Genomic DNA, 17,623 nt, shown 5'->3' with positions numbered 1-17,623 from the left:
GCCGCAGATCGGCGGCCCGTCTAGAATCGTTTTGCGCAGGGCGCATCAAAGTTCAGCTGAAAAGCAATGCATTAGCCTATCTCCACGAGTGTACTACCGCTGCCCATTGCCTTCGCTTGGCTGGCTGGACAGTTCAAGTGGTCTGGCCTTCGATAGAGGTGTCGCTAATTGGCTAGCATTAAAGCGGTGAGAAGATGCTACTGTACTTCTTACGAGCGCCACAGATTCCCATTCCACATGAAGCGAGCGAAGGGCCTAGGTGAATGCAGCTCTCAGCAGTATAAGTAATAAGTCGGGGAAGAAATCCGTTGATCTTGACATCTCTCACTTAGAGCTTGTTTACAGAATGAATTTCGATCAAGATTTCAGGCCGAGCGGCTTCCAAGACACCACCTTGAAACCTGCTCCAAAACGCATCGTCATTTGCTGCGATGGCACATGGCAATCGTCCGTTACTAACGTTGACAATGTTCCGTCAAACATAACCCGGATCGCACGATACCTCCTTAAGGTTGGCAAGGATGCGAAGGGCGAGCAATGGCAGCAGCTTGTTTACTACGATGCCGGCATTGGTACGGGTGCTAGCTCATTGAGGCCGCCCGAGAAGGCATGACCGGCTCTGGTTTCGTGGGCAATGTCATTGAGGCGTACAACTCATTGTATTGAATTACAATCCCGGTGATCAGATGTTCTGCTTCGGATTCTCGCGTGGCGCCTATACGGCGCGTGCTGTTGCTGGGTTAGTCACAGACATTGGCATTGTCAAGCCGAGAGATATGCAGTACGTTCATTGCTCATTTAGCTTTTTACTCTGTCCCGTCATGATTGTTCCTAAAACAGAATAATCACCTACTTACTATTGGATGTAGGGACTTTCCGGAACTGTACCGTACCTATCAGCACTACAAGAACAGCAACATGTTCAGGAAGTCAAAAGCATGGCGCGAGTGGGTCAACGGCGTGCGCCTCTTCGATGCAGCTCAGAAAGACCTTCCTGAAGGATTTAGACAATCTCCATATCAATGGAAGAAACGACCTCATGGTGCAGCACCAGAGTCAACTCGGTGGGTTGAAGCCGTTGGTGTCTTCGATACCGTCGGATCCCTCGGTGTCCCGGATGTAGAAGGCTGGTTCAGGTATACCATCAACTTCCTGGCTCAAAAGATTCCTGCCGAGGAATTTGGCTTCCGAAATGTCGCGCTCAGCCCTTGTGAGTTCTATCTATACCTTGACTTGCGGAGATTTAGTGTGTTGATTCTGGTCTACAGACATCAAACACGCGTACCATGCAATGGCCCTGGATGAGCACAGGAAACCCTTCGATACCACCATGTGGCATCTCTATGCAAGTGACGGCACAGCAAAAGCTCATAAGCCAGTGTCTGAGCTGAAAGAGAAATTGACCCAGCTTCGCGACACGGACGATACTCCTGAAGCCGAGATTCAGAAAGCCTGGGAAAACCTTGTTAACGCTGAAATGCACGAAGAGCTCAGAGGCAGCAATTCAGAACTCAAGCAAGTCTGGTTCCCTGGCGTCCACATCAATATTGGTGGAGGAAGTGATGATGTCTTTAAAGACAAACTAGGCGACTTTGAGCGCGAGTCAAACCAAGTAGTTTCTATTGAATGAAGTGACTCACTAAGTGCCAAACAGAAATCTCTACTATCACGCTCGCTTGGATGTTAGAGCAACTCAAAGAGCATCTCGCTTTCGAACCGAACGCCGTAACCCTCTTGAACCAGGATCGCCTCTTCCTCTTGCAACCCATCATCGAGAGTCTCCTCGGCGATCACGCCAATACAAGAACAATTGGCTCGTCAAGAGAATCGACAACATGCTCGCAAAAGACAGAACTGACCTTTGGAACGACGGCAACAAGACGCGATCCAAGGTGCTCGCGGCAGACGCGTTGCAAGGCTGGGGAACGGGACCCATCGTCGACAGCTTCGAAGGTAATATGAAGAAAGCTGGCTCAAAGTACCGCACACCAGGCGAATACCGCGACGAGAACCCTCCTGAAGGCGCAACAGGAAAAACGGAAGAGGAGGTCCATCCCACTGTATGGTACAGAATGCAGCAGCTAGGCAACGAGTATCAGCCCGTACCACTCAAGGGCTTCAAGCGCGAACAGAACAAGAGCGCGGATGGCGTGAGCTACGAGTGGGTGAAAGGCAGCTTACGGATCCCGGAGTCCAAGATTGGTGGTATGCAGAGTATTGAGAGGGCGTGCCTGGTAGGTGACGCGGCGAAGAAGTTCATGGGTGGCTTGGATAAGGAGTATGGTGTTGATTCGTGGGAGGTGAAGGCTCTGGACGAACCACTGGAGGCGCCGGAGTCGAGACAGAATCATGGATTCCAACCTAATCATGGTTTATAATTCCGTTGAAGAAGATCGCGAGTAGACGGCCGCGTATGACTGGTTCATAGACAATATCTAGTCAATACCGAGCGCATGCTGTGTTTTAAGCATATTTCCATGATCTTTTGTATATGGTGCTTTACCACAAATCCTTCAATGAAGTAAGCTGGTTCTGACAGTGAGGAAAATGCCTATTGCTTAGTGTGCTTTTCGCAAGAGTATATCATGCGTCACCTCTTGACGCCCAGCCCACTCTCTGAAGCGAGCTCACATTAACGCACAGCTCATTGCCTTTCAGCTTTCTCGTCACTATTCAAGGTATCGATGTAATCGCAAGCATCACAACATCCGGAATAGTTAACCCGCAGCATACTCTTATCTGTGGATGTGCCCATATGCAAGAGACGATGAGGAGAGTAGCAAGTTCTTTTGCGCGAGCGGAAGCAACACCGCTTGCGAGGACCTTGCAGTGATATTAGGAAAGAGGCCTGTGATGACAGCAAAGTCTTGCGGACTGGTACCATAGACGATGAAGACAGTAGGCGTGGTATCAGAAGACATCTTGATGGTGTCTCAGGATTGTAGTTCCTACAGAGTTTTAGAGCTAGTCCCAGTCACGTTTTAAGCACCCAAATCATTGTTTATAGAAGCAAACTATATGTATATGACTTCAAGTGGCTTTCCAAACTTTGCTCAAATATTCCTCTGCCGAGATGAACTTGTAATCAGGCAGCAATCTATTCCATTCATCGCTGGTAGACCAACCACCAGCGGCCAGAGATTTGACATATTCCATCGTTACATTCTTCGAGAACAGCTCCCTGTACTCATCTGGAAGAGCTTTATGTTCAATAATGGGATACCATGACGCCTTCAGCTCCCCCTTATGCACGTCTTCTGGGACCAGTCGTTCGATCTGGAATGGACCTGAACTTCTTTTAGCATTACCAACAACAAACTTAGTAGCAATTTACCTCGAATCCCTTCGGCAAGGCTCAAAAATCCGGAAATAGTTGTTTGGGTTCCCCGGATACCTCCAGTTGTGGGCCACCTGCCGCTGTAATCCAGTGCAAGAGCCACGACCTTAGCCATATCTCCGACCGTCGTGAGTGTGAGTGGAGATCCCTCCGATCCCTCCATTATGATGGCGCGGCGATACTCAAAGTCGGCAAACATCTTGAAGCTCTGAAGGTGACTGGCCGTTGCATTCGGTACTGCGAAGTATTCGGTGAAGAAGCCGGGCTGAAAGAGGCAATATTCGATTTGCTATATCGTCAGCTTGACTTACGTCACAAATACCGGTTTTAGCTGCTTACATCTTTCTCTTTGTTTATTGCTTCGAGGTACTTGCGCGTTTCATCCTTGTATGCGTAGTGAGCAATGCCACTTTCCGAGCGCCTTCGCGATGTTATGTTAGTATTTCGATACTGTGGGATCTCGGCTTGACGTAAAGCAAAACTCACGACGACCATTCAGATGGGGCGAATCTTCGTACGCCCGCTTCGATAGCTGCGTGGATCAGCACTTTTTGCAGCTCGAAGGCCGCCTCCATGTCAGCGGTTGCTACAAAAGACAGCAAGGTATCGATTCCATCAAGGGATGTTACGAGTGAAGCATGGCTGTGATAGTTGACCTTTCTCCATTCAACGTGTGTCGTCTCACTGTTTACAGCATCCTATCATAATCAATACCCTGGCGGCCAGATAGAGGAGATTTACCAACTCTTCGACTCAGAACTACAACTTTGTAGCTACCCCGGGACAAAATTGCATCTATCACCTCTTGAGCCACATCTGTACCAATTAGCAAAGCATCTCTAAGCAAACGTATATGTAGACTTACTGCCAGAACCACCAGCGATGGCAACTTGCTTTGACATGATGTTGTCTGACATTGAAATATGGATCCTCACTGTCCTACCTGCTGCAAGAGATTGTGGTGAGTTCCGAAATTAGAAAGCTCACTACGCAGTCTTTATGCAGAAACGATCTTGGGTATCTCTAGTTCCGGCAACAATGTTGTGGTCGATCCCGGACGAAAAAAGTCGGACACTTTGGCGTCGACGTATCACGTGGAAGAATTCAGGCAGATTCGAAGTTTCGGAGACGGCTATATTTGTGTGACGGCGGATCAGACAGCTTCCGGACTTGTCTCCACTATAAACATATCGTCTCGATGGCGACTTGGCTGTACTTGGCGATCGAACTTTGCTTACATAGACTTGGTACCCCAGTTTATCTGTTAAGTTGAGGTAGTGATCCTTGAAGGTTTTTGCTACCGCGTCTCTGTGTATAGTTCGTTGTCTGGATGCGCTTACATGATCAAGGACATGTCCCTGGGCGATTGATCTCTCAACTTGAACTCTTTCTGTCTGGATGTAAACGTCACTTACATGCACATTTGTCAAGCCACGACTACTATCTACGTAGTTCTATCGGGCGCCTCTATAGTCTTTCCACTTCCGTTCGCACGATTGGAGAACCTCACCAGAGGGTCGATCTTGCCACATCCGCCACACATCTTGCGCGCTTACATTCGCCGACGCGTCAATCGCGAATACACCAGTGATAAAATCAAACTGAATGCGTTCTCCTTTTGCCCTCATCTCATGTTGCGCGACTGGTATTAGGGTGCGTTGCGCGATGAGATTCCTGTGCGGGTCTGGAGTCAGCTACCGCAGTACGACTTTATGCATCCGCTGCGCGGAGGCCTCCCTACGACCTGTGATCCAGCTGAAAGAGAAGCAAGACTTACGTGTTAGGGTCTGCACGAATAACAGTCGCCCTGCTCGAAACGAGCACGTTCGCTGATGCGTCGCGCAAGCTAGGACCCGTCAAATTGATAACACCGCTTGCGCCAGACTCTGAGAGTATGAAAGCGCTATCCCGGTCACTCCACCACCCGAAGTTCTTTTCCTTGTGATCGGCTCCAGTAGGAAAGGACGCACATGGCTCTTCGAAGATAGAAACACTATCTGCCGCCTGCGCACTTGCTGCGAAGCCACCTTCCACGATCTGTAGCCTTTCTCTCGCCGAGAGAGGCGTCGTGCACTTCACGTGGTGCACCCTCACACTCCACCCAGGCCATCTTCGCATGGGCGGCACTAGAAGCGTTTCAATGACCACATTAAGCCTTTTCCATGGCTTCCAGCGACTCATCAAGATCGGTACCGTCTCGCCGCACTCCTTCATGTACACCTCTCCAGTTTCGACATCGTAAGGGCTCCACCTTACCTTCCAGTCGTCTTCCTCGAGCCCAAGTGAGACTAGTAACGTCGAATCTGGTGCTATCTGCTCTAGTGACGGACCGCATGGTACGCTAAAGCCAAAAGCAGAAGAGTAAGCAAGCTTACCATACTTGGCTTCGCGAGCCTTGAACCTTTTGGTGGTTGACTGCTCCGAAGAAAGCAAGAATGTGTGCTCTCGAGTGTTGCACAGTATTTGGCGTGGAGGCCAGAGAACTTTGATGTCTCCAACTTTATTGTCGAGTCGCATGATGTCTTTCCTAGTCCTTGGATGACCAAGTTCCTCTGCCTGCCAAAATGCATTCGTGTCATCCAGGCCGAGAACCAAGAAGCTTCTCAGGCACCAATACACTGATTGCGGCGAGTTGTAATCCTCAGCAAGGTACATGTTCGGGTACGCAAATCCAATATTAGGCGTCCCATCAGTGTTGAAAATGTGTGGCTGTTTCGCCCACCACCGTAAGTGTCTGAGCAACAGGCCCTTCACCGATCCCATCTCCTTAATTGGAGCTGGTAGCTCAACGCCAGCGAATGCGACAGCTGCCCAGAAGGCGGCGAACGCGAAGCGATACGTTAGACTTCGCCCGAACGGGATTGCTGCACCTTGGGGGTCGAAGTACCTCCAATACTCCTTCCCAAACTCACGCGCTTGCTCTATGTACTTGGAAGTACGAGCTAAATCGTATTTGGGGGCAAAACGAATGTAGAGAAGTTGCGCAAACTGTATCGCAAAGCTCCCACTGTAGTAATCGGCTTGTTTTCTTTGTTCGGACCAGAGACCATCCGAAGACCACCCCTCGCCGATATCGAATGTGTCTAGTTTCTCCAAGCTCTTGTCGATGTGCGCTTTCACCTCATCCAATGGTACATGAAGCGTCTTGACTAGCGCGATGTTGACCAATACGCGAAACCACAGCCAGTTTGTTTCAGGCATCTTATGCTCATTGATCTGCCGAAGCCATGCAATGAGATTGGCTTGGGTAGTTGGTTCACTGTCGAAAGAGAACACAGTGGGATTTGCAAGCAGGGCAAAAGCAATAGACTCCATCTCCACCATGCGCTGGTCAAAGTCGGACAGATCGCCCCAGTATTCTGGACTCTGCGGGTCGGTTCCAGCCCGGATGCCAACCACCCAGGGTTCTAATGCACCTTTCAATGGAGCGCTTGTGCTCTGGTTGCTTTGTTGCTTGAGCTGGAGTAAGATGGCAACAGCCCAAAGCGGTCGCGCGAAGCCCTCAAGCTGAGCTGCCGTCTCGCTGAATCCGGCACCTGTGCATGTCGCAACTCTTATTCGTGCGTGACCGGGTGATCTGTATTGGCCTAAAGGGCTGATGAGTGCTGAAGCTGCACGTATGAAGTCGTCTCTCGTGCGAAATTGATTATCAGAGAACCCAGGAAGGGGCGGCATATTGTCGCAATGACTGTGCAGGGTCAGGTTGAGGGGATGTAATGACCACAGGAACAAATATCTCATAATTTCCTTCTAAGAGGCGTCGAGGTGCTTTATCATCTAGCAGCTCCTCACTTCGGATAGACATATCGCGAAGATAGCCCGAGATCGCCAAGCCGTTGAAACTGTATCAACCGAGTTCTTAACCCCGAGACAAACATGATCATTCCGACGATTCAGATATTCATAATCTTGTGAATGCTGGTATTCTCCGGAACTCAAGGTCTACCTTCCTTCATAGTCTTGTCATCTGCAACCTCGATGTGCACTGCTTCTGGTTTGTTAAGAACATCTTCGTCCTCTTGCCTGTTGATGTCAAACTTCTTAGTCTTCTCCTCGCGGCGCCAGAGGTATTGTCCAACCATAAAGAGAATCCAGTAGCAAATGATGAAGACGATGTTGACAGTATAGCCCTTAGTCCACTGCGGCGCTTCCAGGATAGGAAATACTGTAATTGGATAGAAGGAGAAGAAGGCCCAACCGATGGTCATCATTGCACCAGTGGTGAAACTTCGTGCTTCGTTGTCATCCTTCATTATCATGTTTACCCACGGAAACAGGATGGGGGTGACGCAAGATGTCAGGCCAAGCAGGTAATAGCAAGTAACTGCAGGGATGTTAGCTGGGTCTTCTTACACCTTGGAAATGATGTTACTCACAATGAAGGCCAAGTGGGATGTACCACACTCGCAAGCACACATTTGCGAAAAGCAAGATTGCTGTAACGACTGAAAAAACGATCCACATCGGATATATCATCACCAAGCTAGTGATGAAAATGCCACAGACGATGGCCAGGCCCTGAACTCCGGTGGGGATGAGGTTGATCTCTTCGATGGTGTAGGTACCGTTGAGATCGGCTTCCTTCTTGAGCCAAGCTTGCATCTGACCACCAACGTAGCTCGTACATTGGAAGAAAACGTATGTCAAGACCGCGACGTAGAAGTGCCAGTGAGTGAATACGCGTTTAAGCATACGTTTGCCAATCTTGCCGCTCTGCTTCGTACCCTGGCTTTGCATGCGTGCAACGGCGAGCTTTCTCTCGTCTTCTGTCAGCCACCAAACCTTTGGACTAGTGGGAAGTCCAGGGTATAGGAAGAAGCCAGCGAGACCAATAGGCAAAGAGATGGATCCATCGATAATGAACAACCTGCAGTTGTGAACACACGAAGTCAGTGTATGTCTCACATGCATTTCGTACAGCCAATACTTACCAGCGCCATCCCGACATCCCATGGACTCCGTCGAGGTTCTTGTGGGCAGCGGCTTGTAGATAGCCGCTAAACATAGCGCCAGCATTGCTCGAAACATACCAGACACCGGCGCGCTTGAACACCTCATCAGCGCGGTACCAGGAAGTGAGAAGATAGATCGAGCCAGTCGAAGCAGGCGTTTCTAGGACACCGAGAAGGAAGCGAAGCCCGTAGATCTGCGGTACGCTGCTCAAGCGGGACTGCGTGAAAGTCAGGATAGACCAGGCGCATTCCATGGTCGGAACGTAATAGCGAGCCAGCTTTGGACGTGAGATGATCATCATGCTCGGTATTTCGAAGATCATGTAACCGATGTTGTAGCTGGATGATATGAGACATTGTTTCATGGCAAGGCTTTTTAGCCATACTTACAAAGTCCCGAAGAGCGAATATTCGTTGCCCTTTATCGCCAACTCTTCCCGCATGCCAGACCAATACGCGGTATTGAGTGCGTTCTGATCCAGCCACTTTATGTAGAAGCAAAGGCAACACAAAGTAAGCAAGACGCAGTCGAGCTTTCGTACTAATCGTTTTTCTTCGGGAGAGTAATGACTCGGATACCACTGTACACTATGAGCGAATGCCATAACCATGTGCGCCTGCAAAACTCACATCGAAGATGTACATCCAAGCAACCCAGAAAGAGCGGTTAGGCTTCTCGGTGGCGGAGCTTACGACAATCTCTTTGCCATTGACCATGACGACGTTGCGTTCGCCGTCGGGCGTCATGACCTTGATCTCATCTTGAGAAGGCGGCATTGTCGTGCGCGGTCGTCAAGAAAGAACTTTGGTGCGGTGGTATAATGCAGGCGCTGGAAGTGCTGCTTCGTTGGAGTTTCTTCACAACAAAGTATTCTCCACCCGAGTTTAAGTATCATGAGCTCTGCCATGAACACTGAGCGAAAACCAAGTCTTTGCCATTCTGGTTTCCTATCCTTTGCCAGTCGTGTCGGTCAGAGTTCCTTGCTGCTGCATACCCCGCGGGTTGTGGCGCTTTCCCATGGGGTAAGGGCTGCAGTACACAGTTGGTGGAAACCCAATCACGAGCGTGTGGGGCTGTTGCTGGCGTCGTTTCGGACCCTTGGCAGCGGGCTTCGGGCTATCGCGAACATTAGATTCGTCCCATCTCACACAAGACACACGTCTCGGAGCATTGGCAGTTCGCGTTTCCATACCCCGAAACCACATCACCTGAAATTCGCCATGGCTATGTACATAGTAGCCGCATCCCTTTCATGGGGTGATCGTTCTAGCTTCGATTCGATTCTCTCACGTTACAGACGACCGCGCGTAGCAAACGCCATCCCTATTGCGAGAATTCAGCATCCTCCCTGACTTTGGAGTGCCAGCAACGAAGATATCACGCTACGTTAAACCGATCACATGGATCCACTCGTGACGAACCTCGTCGAACCACAAGACGATTCATCGCAAGCGCCTTCCAAACTAGCGGAAGATGTGAAGCCAGAAGACGACCTCTTGATACTCAAGCCAGTACAAGAAAGAACTCAACACGATGTTTCCGAGAATCTCGGCTTCGCTCTCACGGAGGAAGCTGTCCCAGCAGCGAGCGTAGGGTCCTCAGGAAGCAGCGTTGAGGAAGACTCATCTGAGCATGACACGACGACACCAAGCAGCAGTGCACCGCCATCAGAAAGCGGGAACCTGGACTGCGCAACCCATCACTTCACCTCAAACACTGCGATAGCCGATCTCGTACCGGAGCTGTTCACTGAAAACATCATGGCCAAAGTCCTTCGAACCGCACAGGCTGCTATGTCCTCCCTTCCTACCGCATTTCCAGAGATTGTCCCACAGCAGGACAACCACGATGGTAGCTATAGCTTACGCGAAGCTGACTTTTGGACTTGCGGCTTCTTCCCCGGGACCATGTACAGCATGTTGGAGAGGCTCATTAAATACCCTCAGCGTATGCATCTCTCTAGTTCGGTTGATCTGAAACATCTTCGAAATCAACTCACTATCTTATGTCGCACCTGGGCCGAGCCGATTCGAGGTATGGACGAGCGAACCGATACCCATGATATCGGTTTCATTGTCATGCCAGCACTCCGCACTGACTGGGAACTGTTCGGAAATCAGCAGAGTCTGGATTCTATCGTCAAGGCTGCGCATAGTCTGGCGACGCGATATGTTCCTACAGCTGGTGCCATTAGAAGCTGGGACTTGCTGAAGAAGAAGAACATAGAGATCATCGACCAAGATGAGAATATGATCGTTATCATCGACAGCATGTGTAATCTCGATCTGCTGTATTATGCGGCACATCATGCGCAAGACTCCAAACTTGCGGAAATTGCCACTACACACGCTGCCACACTCTTGCACAGCCATCTGCGGCCCGAGCCAATGCTATCCGCATCAAAAGATGCCTACAGGGGTCAATGGTATTCGACTTGCCACGTCGCAAACATTGATCCAAGAACAGGCGAATTGAAGCAACGAATAACGGCACAAGGATATGAGCACGATTCGACGTGGAGTCGTGGCCAGGCATGGGGTATACTCGGATACGCGGAGACGTACATGTGGACAAGAGACCATAGGTTCCTGGAGGCAGCCTGTGGACTCGCAGAATATTTCTTGTATCGTCTAAAGACATCACCTGTCTGTGTGTCTTGTGCGCGCTACGTGCCTTTGTGGGACTTTGATGCACCAATCGAGAACGAGGATGAACCGTTGCGCGACTCTTCTGCAGGCACCATCGCCGCCAACGGAATGCTATTGCTATCGCAAGCATTAGCGGGTATCGGGCAGACTCAGTTGTCACTGAGATTTCGGAACACAGCGTTGCGCATAGTTCAAGACACACTCAGCTTTGCGCTAGCACCAGAGAAGGCTCGGCTTGTCAGTGGCTCATATCATCAGATTCGTGCGGAGGAGACATCGCCAGAACGTCGTTACGATGGGATGTTGAAGTTTGGAACTGCAAACAACAATGCGAATGCGCGTAAGCGTTACGCCAATCATGGCCTAGTTTATGGAGACTACTATCTGGTGGAATTTGGTAATAGGTTGTTACGAACGGGCCTAGTATAAGCCAGGTGAATCTTCGGCCAGCGCAAACAGGCAAATGTGCATTGTCATGTCTTGATCAAGACATCTCTGGTGTAGAAGACTAGGATCATTTCAACGAGTGGAGAACGTCTGATGGTTACTAGCTCGGTTAATCATTAGTGTCACTGTATATCTCGACGCACTAGACTATATACTGATTGGGTCGCGCCAATGCGGAGAACCTGGCTGCCCTCTCGGTCGTTCGGGGCATCTCGACCGGTGTTCGGATGGATCATTTACATAAGGGTGTAGTTAGTCCTAGCTCTCAGTAAACGCATGCCATGTCAGATGAAACTTTCAAGGACAGGTCAAATGAGCAGCCTGATTGTGAGCTGAAGCAAGCTTCTGGCACGCCGTATGGCCTAGCCTGCAATCCGTGCCGGAAAGCGAAACTGCGCTGTTCAAGAGATAGGCCCAGTTGCCTACACTGTAGAAAGACAGGTAAAGTATTCCATGATTACGCAGCCCGGATCCATCCGCTAATGTCCAGCAGGGGAAGAATGCGAATACGAATCGAAACGTGTCAAGCCGGGCTTGAAGTCGGGAGCTGTTGACAATCTGCATAGGAGGATTGACGAGTTAGAACAGCGCGTCAACGCGCAAGAATCCCGTCTTGAACAGTGCAACCACGGCTCACCACATGAAAGTGGACATGCACGTGAGAGCTCAAGCAGGTCGTCAGCTTACAGCATCTTGGCTCTATTGGCCAAGGAACTGCCCAAGCTGACTGATGGCTTATCGAATGGAGGAGTTGCCACGCCGTCAACAAACGAGGAGAGCAATAAGAGGAGACGTCTAGCAGAAGACAACATTGTTCTCAATACATTGGACTCAGATGAAGTGCCTCCTCTACCCCAGGCTGAAATGCTAGAGGCTATCGTTGCAGCCTACTTTTCCCATGTTCATCCTTGGATCCCGATGATTCATCAGGCTAGGTTTCTTCAACGCTTCAGCATAGAGCCGCAGCGTAGAAAGCTCTCAATAGTCATCCAAGCTATGATCCTAGCCGCTTCCAAATTTGTACCTGGCTCACGAGGAGGTCACGTTGAACAAGCGCGCAGGTGGGTTGTCTGCACAGCTATGGAGACTCTATCACTTGAGAGCCTCCAAGCGCTGACTATACTGGCTTTCGATGATATTGGGAACGGACAAGCATCAAAAGCCTGGGCCATCATCGGATCAATGACGCGTACCGTTGAATACATGGGCTTGGCACAGGAGCAAGAGGATAGTGAGCTTCACCCTTTTTGCCAAGCATACGCATGCCTAGAGAATACCGACGATTGGACAGAAGAGGAAGAACGGCGGAGAGTCTTCTGGAATGTTTTCCTCCTTGATCGATTCTGCTCGGTAACTATGGGCTGGAGTACGAGTTTAACCTCTGATGATGTCTTTCGGAGACTTCCCTGCGATGGTCACCTGTGGCGCAAGCAGAATGCTGTCTTGACACCTTACTTCGGCATTTGGGACAAGTCAAAAGGTCGCATCGGCAACCCGATCGGCTTTATCTCACAGCCTATATCTCTGATCGATGAGCCATCCGCCACTGAGACTGCGGCCCATGGCCAGATGAGAGGGACACCATCAATCGACATGGGTCAAAACGGAGCGGCAGATATGTCCACGGTCGGTGCTTTTGCGTACAACATCGAAGCAACCGAGTCTATGAGTCGTGTAGTGAGCTATTTTCTCCAACAAAAAGTCAATGTTCGAAACCCAGGCGAGATCAGCTCTTGGCTCACTCGATTTAAAGAGCTAGATCTTCGCTTGGTGCATTGGAAGATGCTGCTACCTCAGAAATGGAAGGCCAATCCTAACTTAACAAGACAGGTTCCCTTGATGGTAAGCATTCGAACGATTGATGCATTACAGACATCAAGTAACATCTGTTAGGACCCGAATTTAACTACAGCTCATGTCACACATAACGCTTCGATGATACTGCTTCATCAGCTCATCGCTTATCCACCTCCACACTGGGGCTTTCGAAACCGATTACCTAGCACTTGCAGCGCAGAGGCTTGCTACACTGCTGGTACTGAGATTGCAACCATTACAGAGAAATACCTCACAAAGTCGTCGCCTACATCACCGGTTGGATGCCAGTATGCTTTCTGCCTGTTCGTTGCTGCCAGGGTACTTTTAGCTCATTGGCGGTACACACGTGAGAACAACCTGGCGCCCGAGTTCTGGTCCATCTTGCACAGCCTTGAGGAAATGTCAAGGCGATGGATCGCCTTTTCCGGTCGATTACATTGCGAGGAGAACCTGTTCAGCCAGTATCACCGTCGGCTAAGGAGATTACATGAGCGCTGCGCAGAAGATGAAAACTTTCGACTTAACATCATGGACTATACCAAGGATATCGATGATCGTCGTGGTACCAGTGAGCCGTCGCAATCTTTTCGCACATGGCCAAATGTTGGGGTGACTCTGCCATTGGACGACCTGGGCTTATCCCTGCTGAGTCCGGAGTTCAACACCGACCCCATGCTTGATCAGGACTTTATAGACATGGATCGTGTCATTGCTTTCGAGGACGGCAGCATGTTCACTTCGTCATTCGATCTTGGGGCTAATGGGTGGTAATGTAAGCCGTGTTATGGCCTGCCACTCCACATGTGAACATTCACATTGGACAAACAGATTCTCTGCCATGATAATCAGCTTGGCGGCTTCAAATGACCACAGTAGTAGTAATCAACGCGGATATTCGTGCGTTGTGTATATATGAATAGAGACGTACTGAGTTTTATACGTGGTTATGCCGTGTGCAGGTCAGGCGGATGAAATTGAGTCAGTGAGTAGCGACAGCAATAACTTGCAGCCCATTGACAATCCTACCTTACAGTTTTTGAAGTCGGTCTGCAGGCTGTGTTGGCAAGCTATGATGGTGGGGAATTTCTCTTAAATCTGGAGATCCCAAAAGCGGTTCACGGCTCAGAACTAGAAAACACAACTTACTTGAATAAAGTTAGTAAACGCCAGAGTCAGGAACTTATCATCCTCGAATATGCCAAACTAGCATCAATCCGTGTAAGACCGCAGCTGTGAGCAAGACCCGCTACTAAGGCCGGAAAATGTTTCGATTATGCTTCGACCTTATCAACACAGACACCGATTTACAGCAGCACTCTACTCCGCTTTTGCCGCAGCAATTTTCAAAATCTCCTCTACACTCTTCCTCGCATTCTTAGGATCCTTGGCGACAGACTGCCATATTTCACCATGCTTGGGCTCAGCCATGGCAGCCTTTGAAAGCGTATCCTCCTTCTTCTCCTCAGTGCCATGCTGTTCGAGGAACTTGTAGTACCACACCCAAGCATCACCGTAATCGCTGTCAAGGGTGACAGCCTTGACGAACCACGTCGCGGCCTTGTCAAGACGTCGCTCCGACCAGAAGATCCGTGCGACGACGACGAATAGTAGAGGGTCCTTTTCCACTTTCTTGATAGCTTCGAGTGCGCGCGGCTTACGTTGTGTACGGCCCTCGAGGTGCATGATTTTCTCTGCCCACAAAAGCCCTGAGTTGGGACATTGCTGTAGAGCGCCGGCCATCAGCTGTTGGGCAGCGTTCGTGTTGTTCTGGCGGCGCTCGAGACGGACTTGCTCTAGAAGGATCTCTTCGCTCTTAGGGTTCTGCTGTCGACCACGATCCAGGGTGGATCTAGCCTTTACAACTGCTCCTTGCTTCACCTGGAGTCGTGAAAGAAGGATATACAGGACTGGAGCTTTCGGTGCCGCGCGTGTACCGATGTTGAATGCCTCATGAGCTTCTGGCAGCTTTGAAAGCTGCTCGTAGACTTGACCCTTGATAGCATGTAACTTCCAGCTGCCGGGCCAGTTCTGCAGACCCTGGTTACAGATGTCGATCGCTGTCTCATAGTTTTCCAGTTGTCGTTCTAGCACGGCCGACTTCATGTAGATGCGATCGGTGGCAGCTGATTCACGTGCTACCTGGAGGAAGCTACGGGCCTGCTCGTAGTTGCCAGCGTCAACTTCGAAATCAACAGCGCGAGTGTACAGCATTTCGTTGCCTGGCAGAGCCTCGAAACTTCTTCCTAGAACCTGGCGAGCACCTTCAGGGTTCCCTGATTGCCACATTTCTCGAGCGTATTGAAGCCACAAGGACTCCGAGTTTGGACAGGCGTTCACGGCACGCTCCAGGACACTTAGTAGGGTGTCTGTTGTACCGTGATGCTTTTCGAGGTCAGTGGACGCGTGCCAGACTGTTGTACTATACGGGAAGACGGCGACGGCGAATCCGAGGATTGCCCTAGCTGTTTCCGGCTTGTTTCTGTTCAATACGCTCCTGGCATCTTCTAGCCAAACGTCCCGACGCTCGTCATCTTCGTCAAGACCCCAGCCCACTGTCGCCTTGATGATCGCAGCAGCTGTGCCAGTGTCGCCTTGCTCCTCGCAAATCTCAGCTTGAGTGATCCACTCTTCACGTTTGATCATAGCGTTCTCCTTGATCAGGGACTTGACTGCTCTAGTCATGATCATGTCCAACATGTCAACTTTGCCCAGCTCTTCTTGTAATCTGCAAGCATGAATCCAAATCGCCCAACTGGTGGGGATGGCTTTGCGAGCCTTGTTGAGGATCTGCTGCGCGTCTTCTGGTTTTGAAACTCTGGCGAATGAGATCCACAACTCCTCTGAGAGAGGAACAGTTTCTGTAGCTTTGGCGAACAGTAAGCGGACGGCGTCTAGCTCTTCCGTGTCGTTGATTAGGGTCTTCCACAACTCCACACTCTGGGGGTTGTGGTCTAGAGCTTGACGTGTAACCTTTTTCCTAGACGCTGGTGTTTGTTCCAGATCGATGGCAGCTTGCCATAATTTTACCGCCTTGGTGTTCTGCTTGATACCATTGGCGGCAATGATCTTCGCATTGTGGATGTTGTCACGATTCAGCCTGATCGCTTCCTCCCAGACGACTACAGACCGAGGACATAGTTCGCATCCACGTGCAATAACCTTTTTGGCCGTGTGAATCTTTCCAGCAACCTCTTCAAGTCGTGCTAGCGCAACGTATCCGGGGCCGTTGTGGACGTTAGTTTTGACGGCCGATTCTAACAGCACACGCGCGCGGTTGATGTCCTCAACTGGAACTTCCTCACCCATAGCTTCCTTTTTGCTCAACGCAGTCATGTATCCCTTCGGGTCCACGGACGTCGAGGTACCAGAAGTTGTTGTGGTTTGCGTGCCAGGCGCACTTGCTGCTGAGTCCAGTCGTACCGTCAAGGCAGACAGCTGCGCAGCTCCGATACTGGCAAGGTTCGTTGTCATGCCGTCTGCGTCGCCTGACGATATCGTGGTATCAAGCTCGCCACTCTTGGATGCTGCGGCCAAAACACTATCCGGAACGGCGTATGACCTCGAATTCGCTAGTCGAGCTTCACGAGCGCGCTTCGCTTTGCCGGTCATATCTCCAACCTCAGGCAGCGCTGCCCATTCTTCCTCAGAGACGCCGCCGAGGGCTCGTTTCAGATCGGCAAACTGGAGCTGGATCTTGGGGTTGTTTCGTTCGTACTCGTCTCGTTCTTGTTGCTCGCGAGCTTCCCTAGGGCGGACACAATCGGTATCTGTTCGTGGAAAAAAACACGATGAATACTTCGATGACAAAGATAGAGGGGAGGGGCATGAAGTAAAGGAAAACAGGGGGACTAACCTTCTTGCTCTACGGCGCTTGTCCATCTTCTCGTCAACTTCTTGATATATGCGGTCTGCCTCGTCATCGTCCTTGTCGTAGTTCATGCCGCTTGAGAAAAGGCCAACTTCATTATCGGGATCTTGAAACCGGTCCTCCTCTTCGTCCCTCTCTTCCTCTTTCTTTTCAGTGACACCATAGGCCGAGGGGGCTGCCTGACCTAGCGAAGCTGCGCGCTTTGCTAGCATCTCTTTCATCTGCTCCTCGGATGGACCCTCACGGGCGGGACCCAGATCGCTTCGGGTTGTAAAGCCCGTAGCTCCTCTACCGAGACCAGCCACATAGTTCTCGGGCGCAGGCATGGAGAGAAAGTCGCGTCGACTCATCTTGGCGGTAGTTCCGGGGTTGTCGAGGAGAGGAATTGGTCGTAGCCTCGGGCTGGAGCGCGCCGCAAGCTGCGCAGGCTTTCGGAACAATTAACCTAAACGCGATGCGCCAGTATCTTCGCTGGATGTATGCGGACTTGGATCGCGGTCGCGATGGAAGAGTTGGCGGTGAAATACGGTAGCGAGGTGGGTGGTGGTGATG

The 17,623-nt window shown here is 50.5% G+C and overlaps 7 protein-coding genes across 7 annotated transcripts; 3 read left to right on the top strand and 4 right to left on the bottom strand.

Annotated features, from left to right (window-relative positions):
* Positions 1-346: 346 nt before the first annotated feature.
* CC77DRAFT_1045423 (hypothetical protein) lies at positions 347-2,378 on the top strand (the record flags this gene model as incomplete). The annotated part of the gene is made up of 6 exons (XM_018527401.1): positions 347-572; positions 646-781; positions 870-1,210; positions 1,269-1,598; positions 1,655-1,777; positions 1,849-2,378. 6 exons carry the CDS (start codon positions 347-349, stop codon positions 2,376-2,378), a joined length of 1,686 nt encoding a protein of 561 aa, XP_018378762.1.
* A 652-nt stretch (positions 2,379-3,030) lies between these two features.
* On the bottom strand, positions 3,031-4,290 carry CC77DRAFT_1003543 (NmrA-like family protein; the record flags this gene model as incomplete). The annotated part of the gene is made up of 6 exons (XM_018523212.1): positions 4,203-4,290; positions 4,083-4,153; positions 3,824-4,035; positions 3,677-3,758; positions 3,335-3,626; positions 3,031-3,287 (listed from the first exon to the last, which is right to left on the bottom strand). Exons 1-6 carry the CDS (start codon positions 4,252-4,254, stop codon positions 3,031-3,033), a joined length of 966 nt encoding a protein of 321 aa, XP_018378761.1. The 5' UTR covers positions 4,255-4,290.
* Positions 4,291-5,036: 746 nt separating this feature from the next.
* Positions 5,037-7,012, bottom strand: CC77DRAFT_1100864 (hypothetical protein; the record flags this gene model as incomplete). The annotated part of the gene is made up of 1 exon (XM_018530099.1): positions 5,037-7,012. One exon carries the CDS (start codon positions 7,010-7,012, stop codon positions 5,111-5,113), a length of 1,902 nt encoding a protein of 633 aa, XP_018378760.1. The 3' UTR covers positions 5,037-5,110.
* Positions 7,013-7,093: 81 nt separating this feature from the next.
* Positions 7,094-9,484, bottom strand: CC77DRAFT_1003539 (MFS general substrate transporter). Its single transcript, XM_018523211.1, has 5 exons — positions 8,920-9,484; positions 8,680-8,870; positions 8,269-8,628; positions 7,714-8,204; positions 7,094-7,661 (listed from the first exon to the last, which is right to left on the bottom strand). Exons 1-5 carry the CDS (start codon positions 9,064-9,066, stop codon positions 7,273-7,275), a joined length of 1,578 nt encoding a protein of 525 aa, XP_018378759.1. The 5' UTR covers positions 9,067-9,484; the 3' UTR covers positions 7,094-7,272.
* A 206-nt stretch (positions 9,485-9,690) lies between these two features.
* CC77DRAFT_1036402 (Six-hairpin glycosidase) lies at positions 9,691-11,367 on the top strand (the record flags this gene model as incomplete). Its single annotated transcript, XM_018527012.1, has 2 exons — positions 9,691-9,884; positions 9,948-11,367. 2 exons carry the CDS (start codon positions 9,691-9,693, stop codon positions 11,365-11,367), a joined length of 1,614 nt encoding a protein of 537 aa, XP_018378758.1.
* A 299-nt stretch (positions 11,368-11,666) lies between these two features.
* On the top strand, positions 11,667-13,974 carry CC77DRAFT_951259 (hypothetical protein; the record flags this gene model as incomplete). Its single annotated transcript, XM_018535368.1, has 3 exons — positions 11,667-11,831; positions 12,007-13,227; positions 13,279-13,974. The coding sequence occupies 3 exons, from the start codon at positions 11,667-11,669 to the stop codon at positions 13,972-13,974; spliced, it is 2,082 nt and encodes a 693-aa protein (XP_018378757.1).
* A 546-nt stretch (positions 13,975-14,520) lies between these two features.
* CC77DRAFT_1067982 (hypothetical protein) lies at positions 14,521-17,421 on the bottom strand (the record flags this gene model as incomplete). Its single annotated transcript, XM_018529057.1, has 2 exons — positions 14,521-16,948; positions 17,057-17,421. The coding sequence occupies 2 exons, from the start codon at positions 17,419-17,421 to the stop codon at positions 14,521-14,523; spliced, it is 2,793 nt and encodes a 930-aa protein (XP_018378756.1).
* Between the last annotated feature and the right edge of the window lie 202 nt (positions 17,422-17,623).

The sequence above is a fragment of the Alternaria alternata genome (genome assembly GCF_001642055.1).
Source record: "Alternaria alternata strain SRC1lrK2f unplaced genomic scaffold CC77scaffold_46, whole genome shotgun sequence".
In the NCBI taxonomy this organism is placed as follows: domain Eukaryota; kingdom Fungi; phylum Ascomycota; class Dothideomycetes; order Pleosporales; family Pleosporaceae; genus Alternaria; species Alternaria alternata.
The sequence above is the reverse complement of the archived record's forward strand: the minus strand, read 5'-3'. Positions and strand labels throughout refer to the sequence as shown.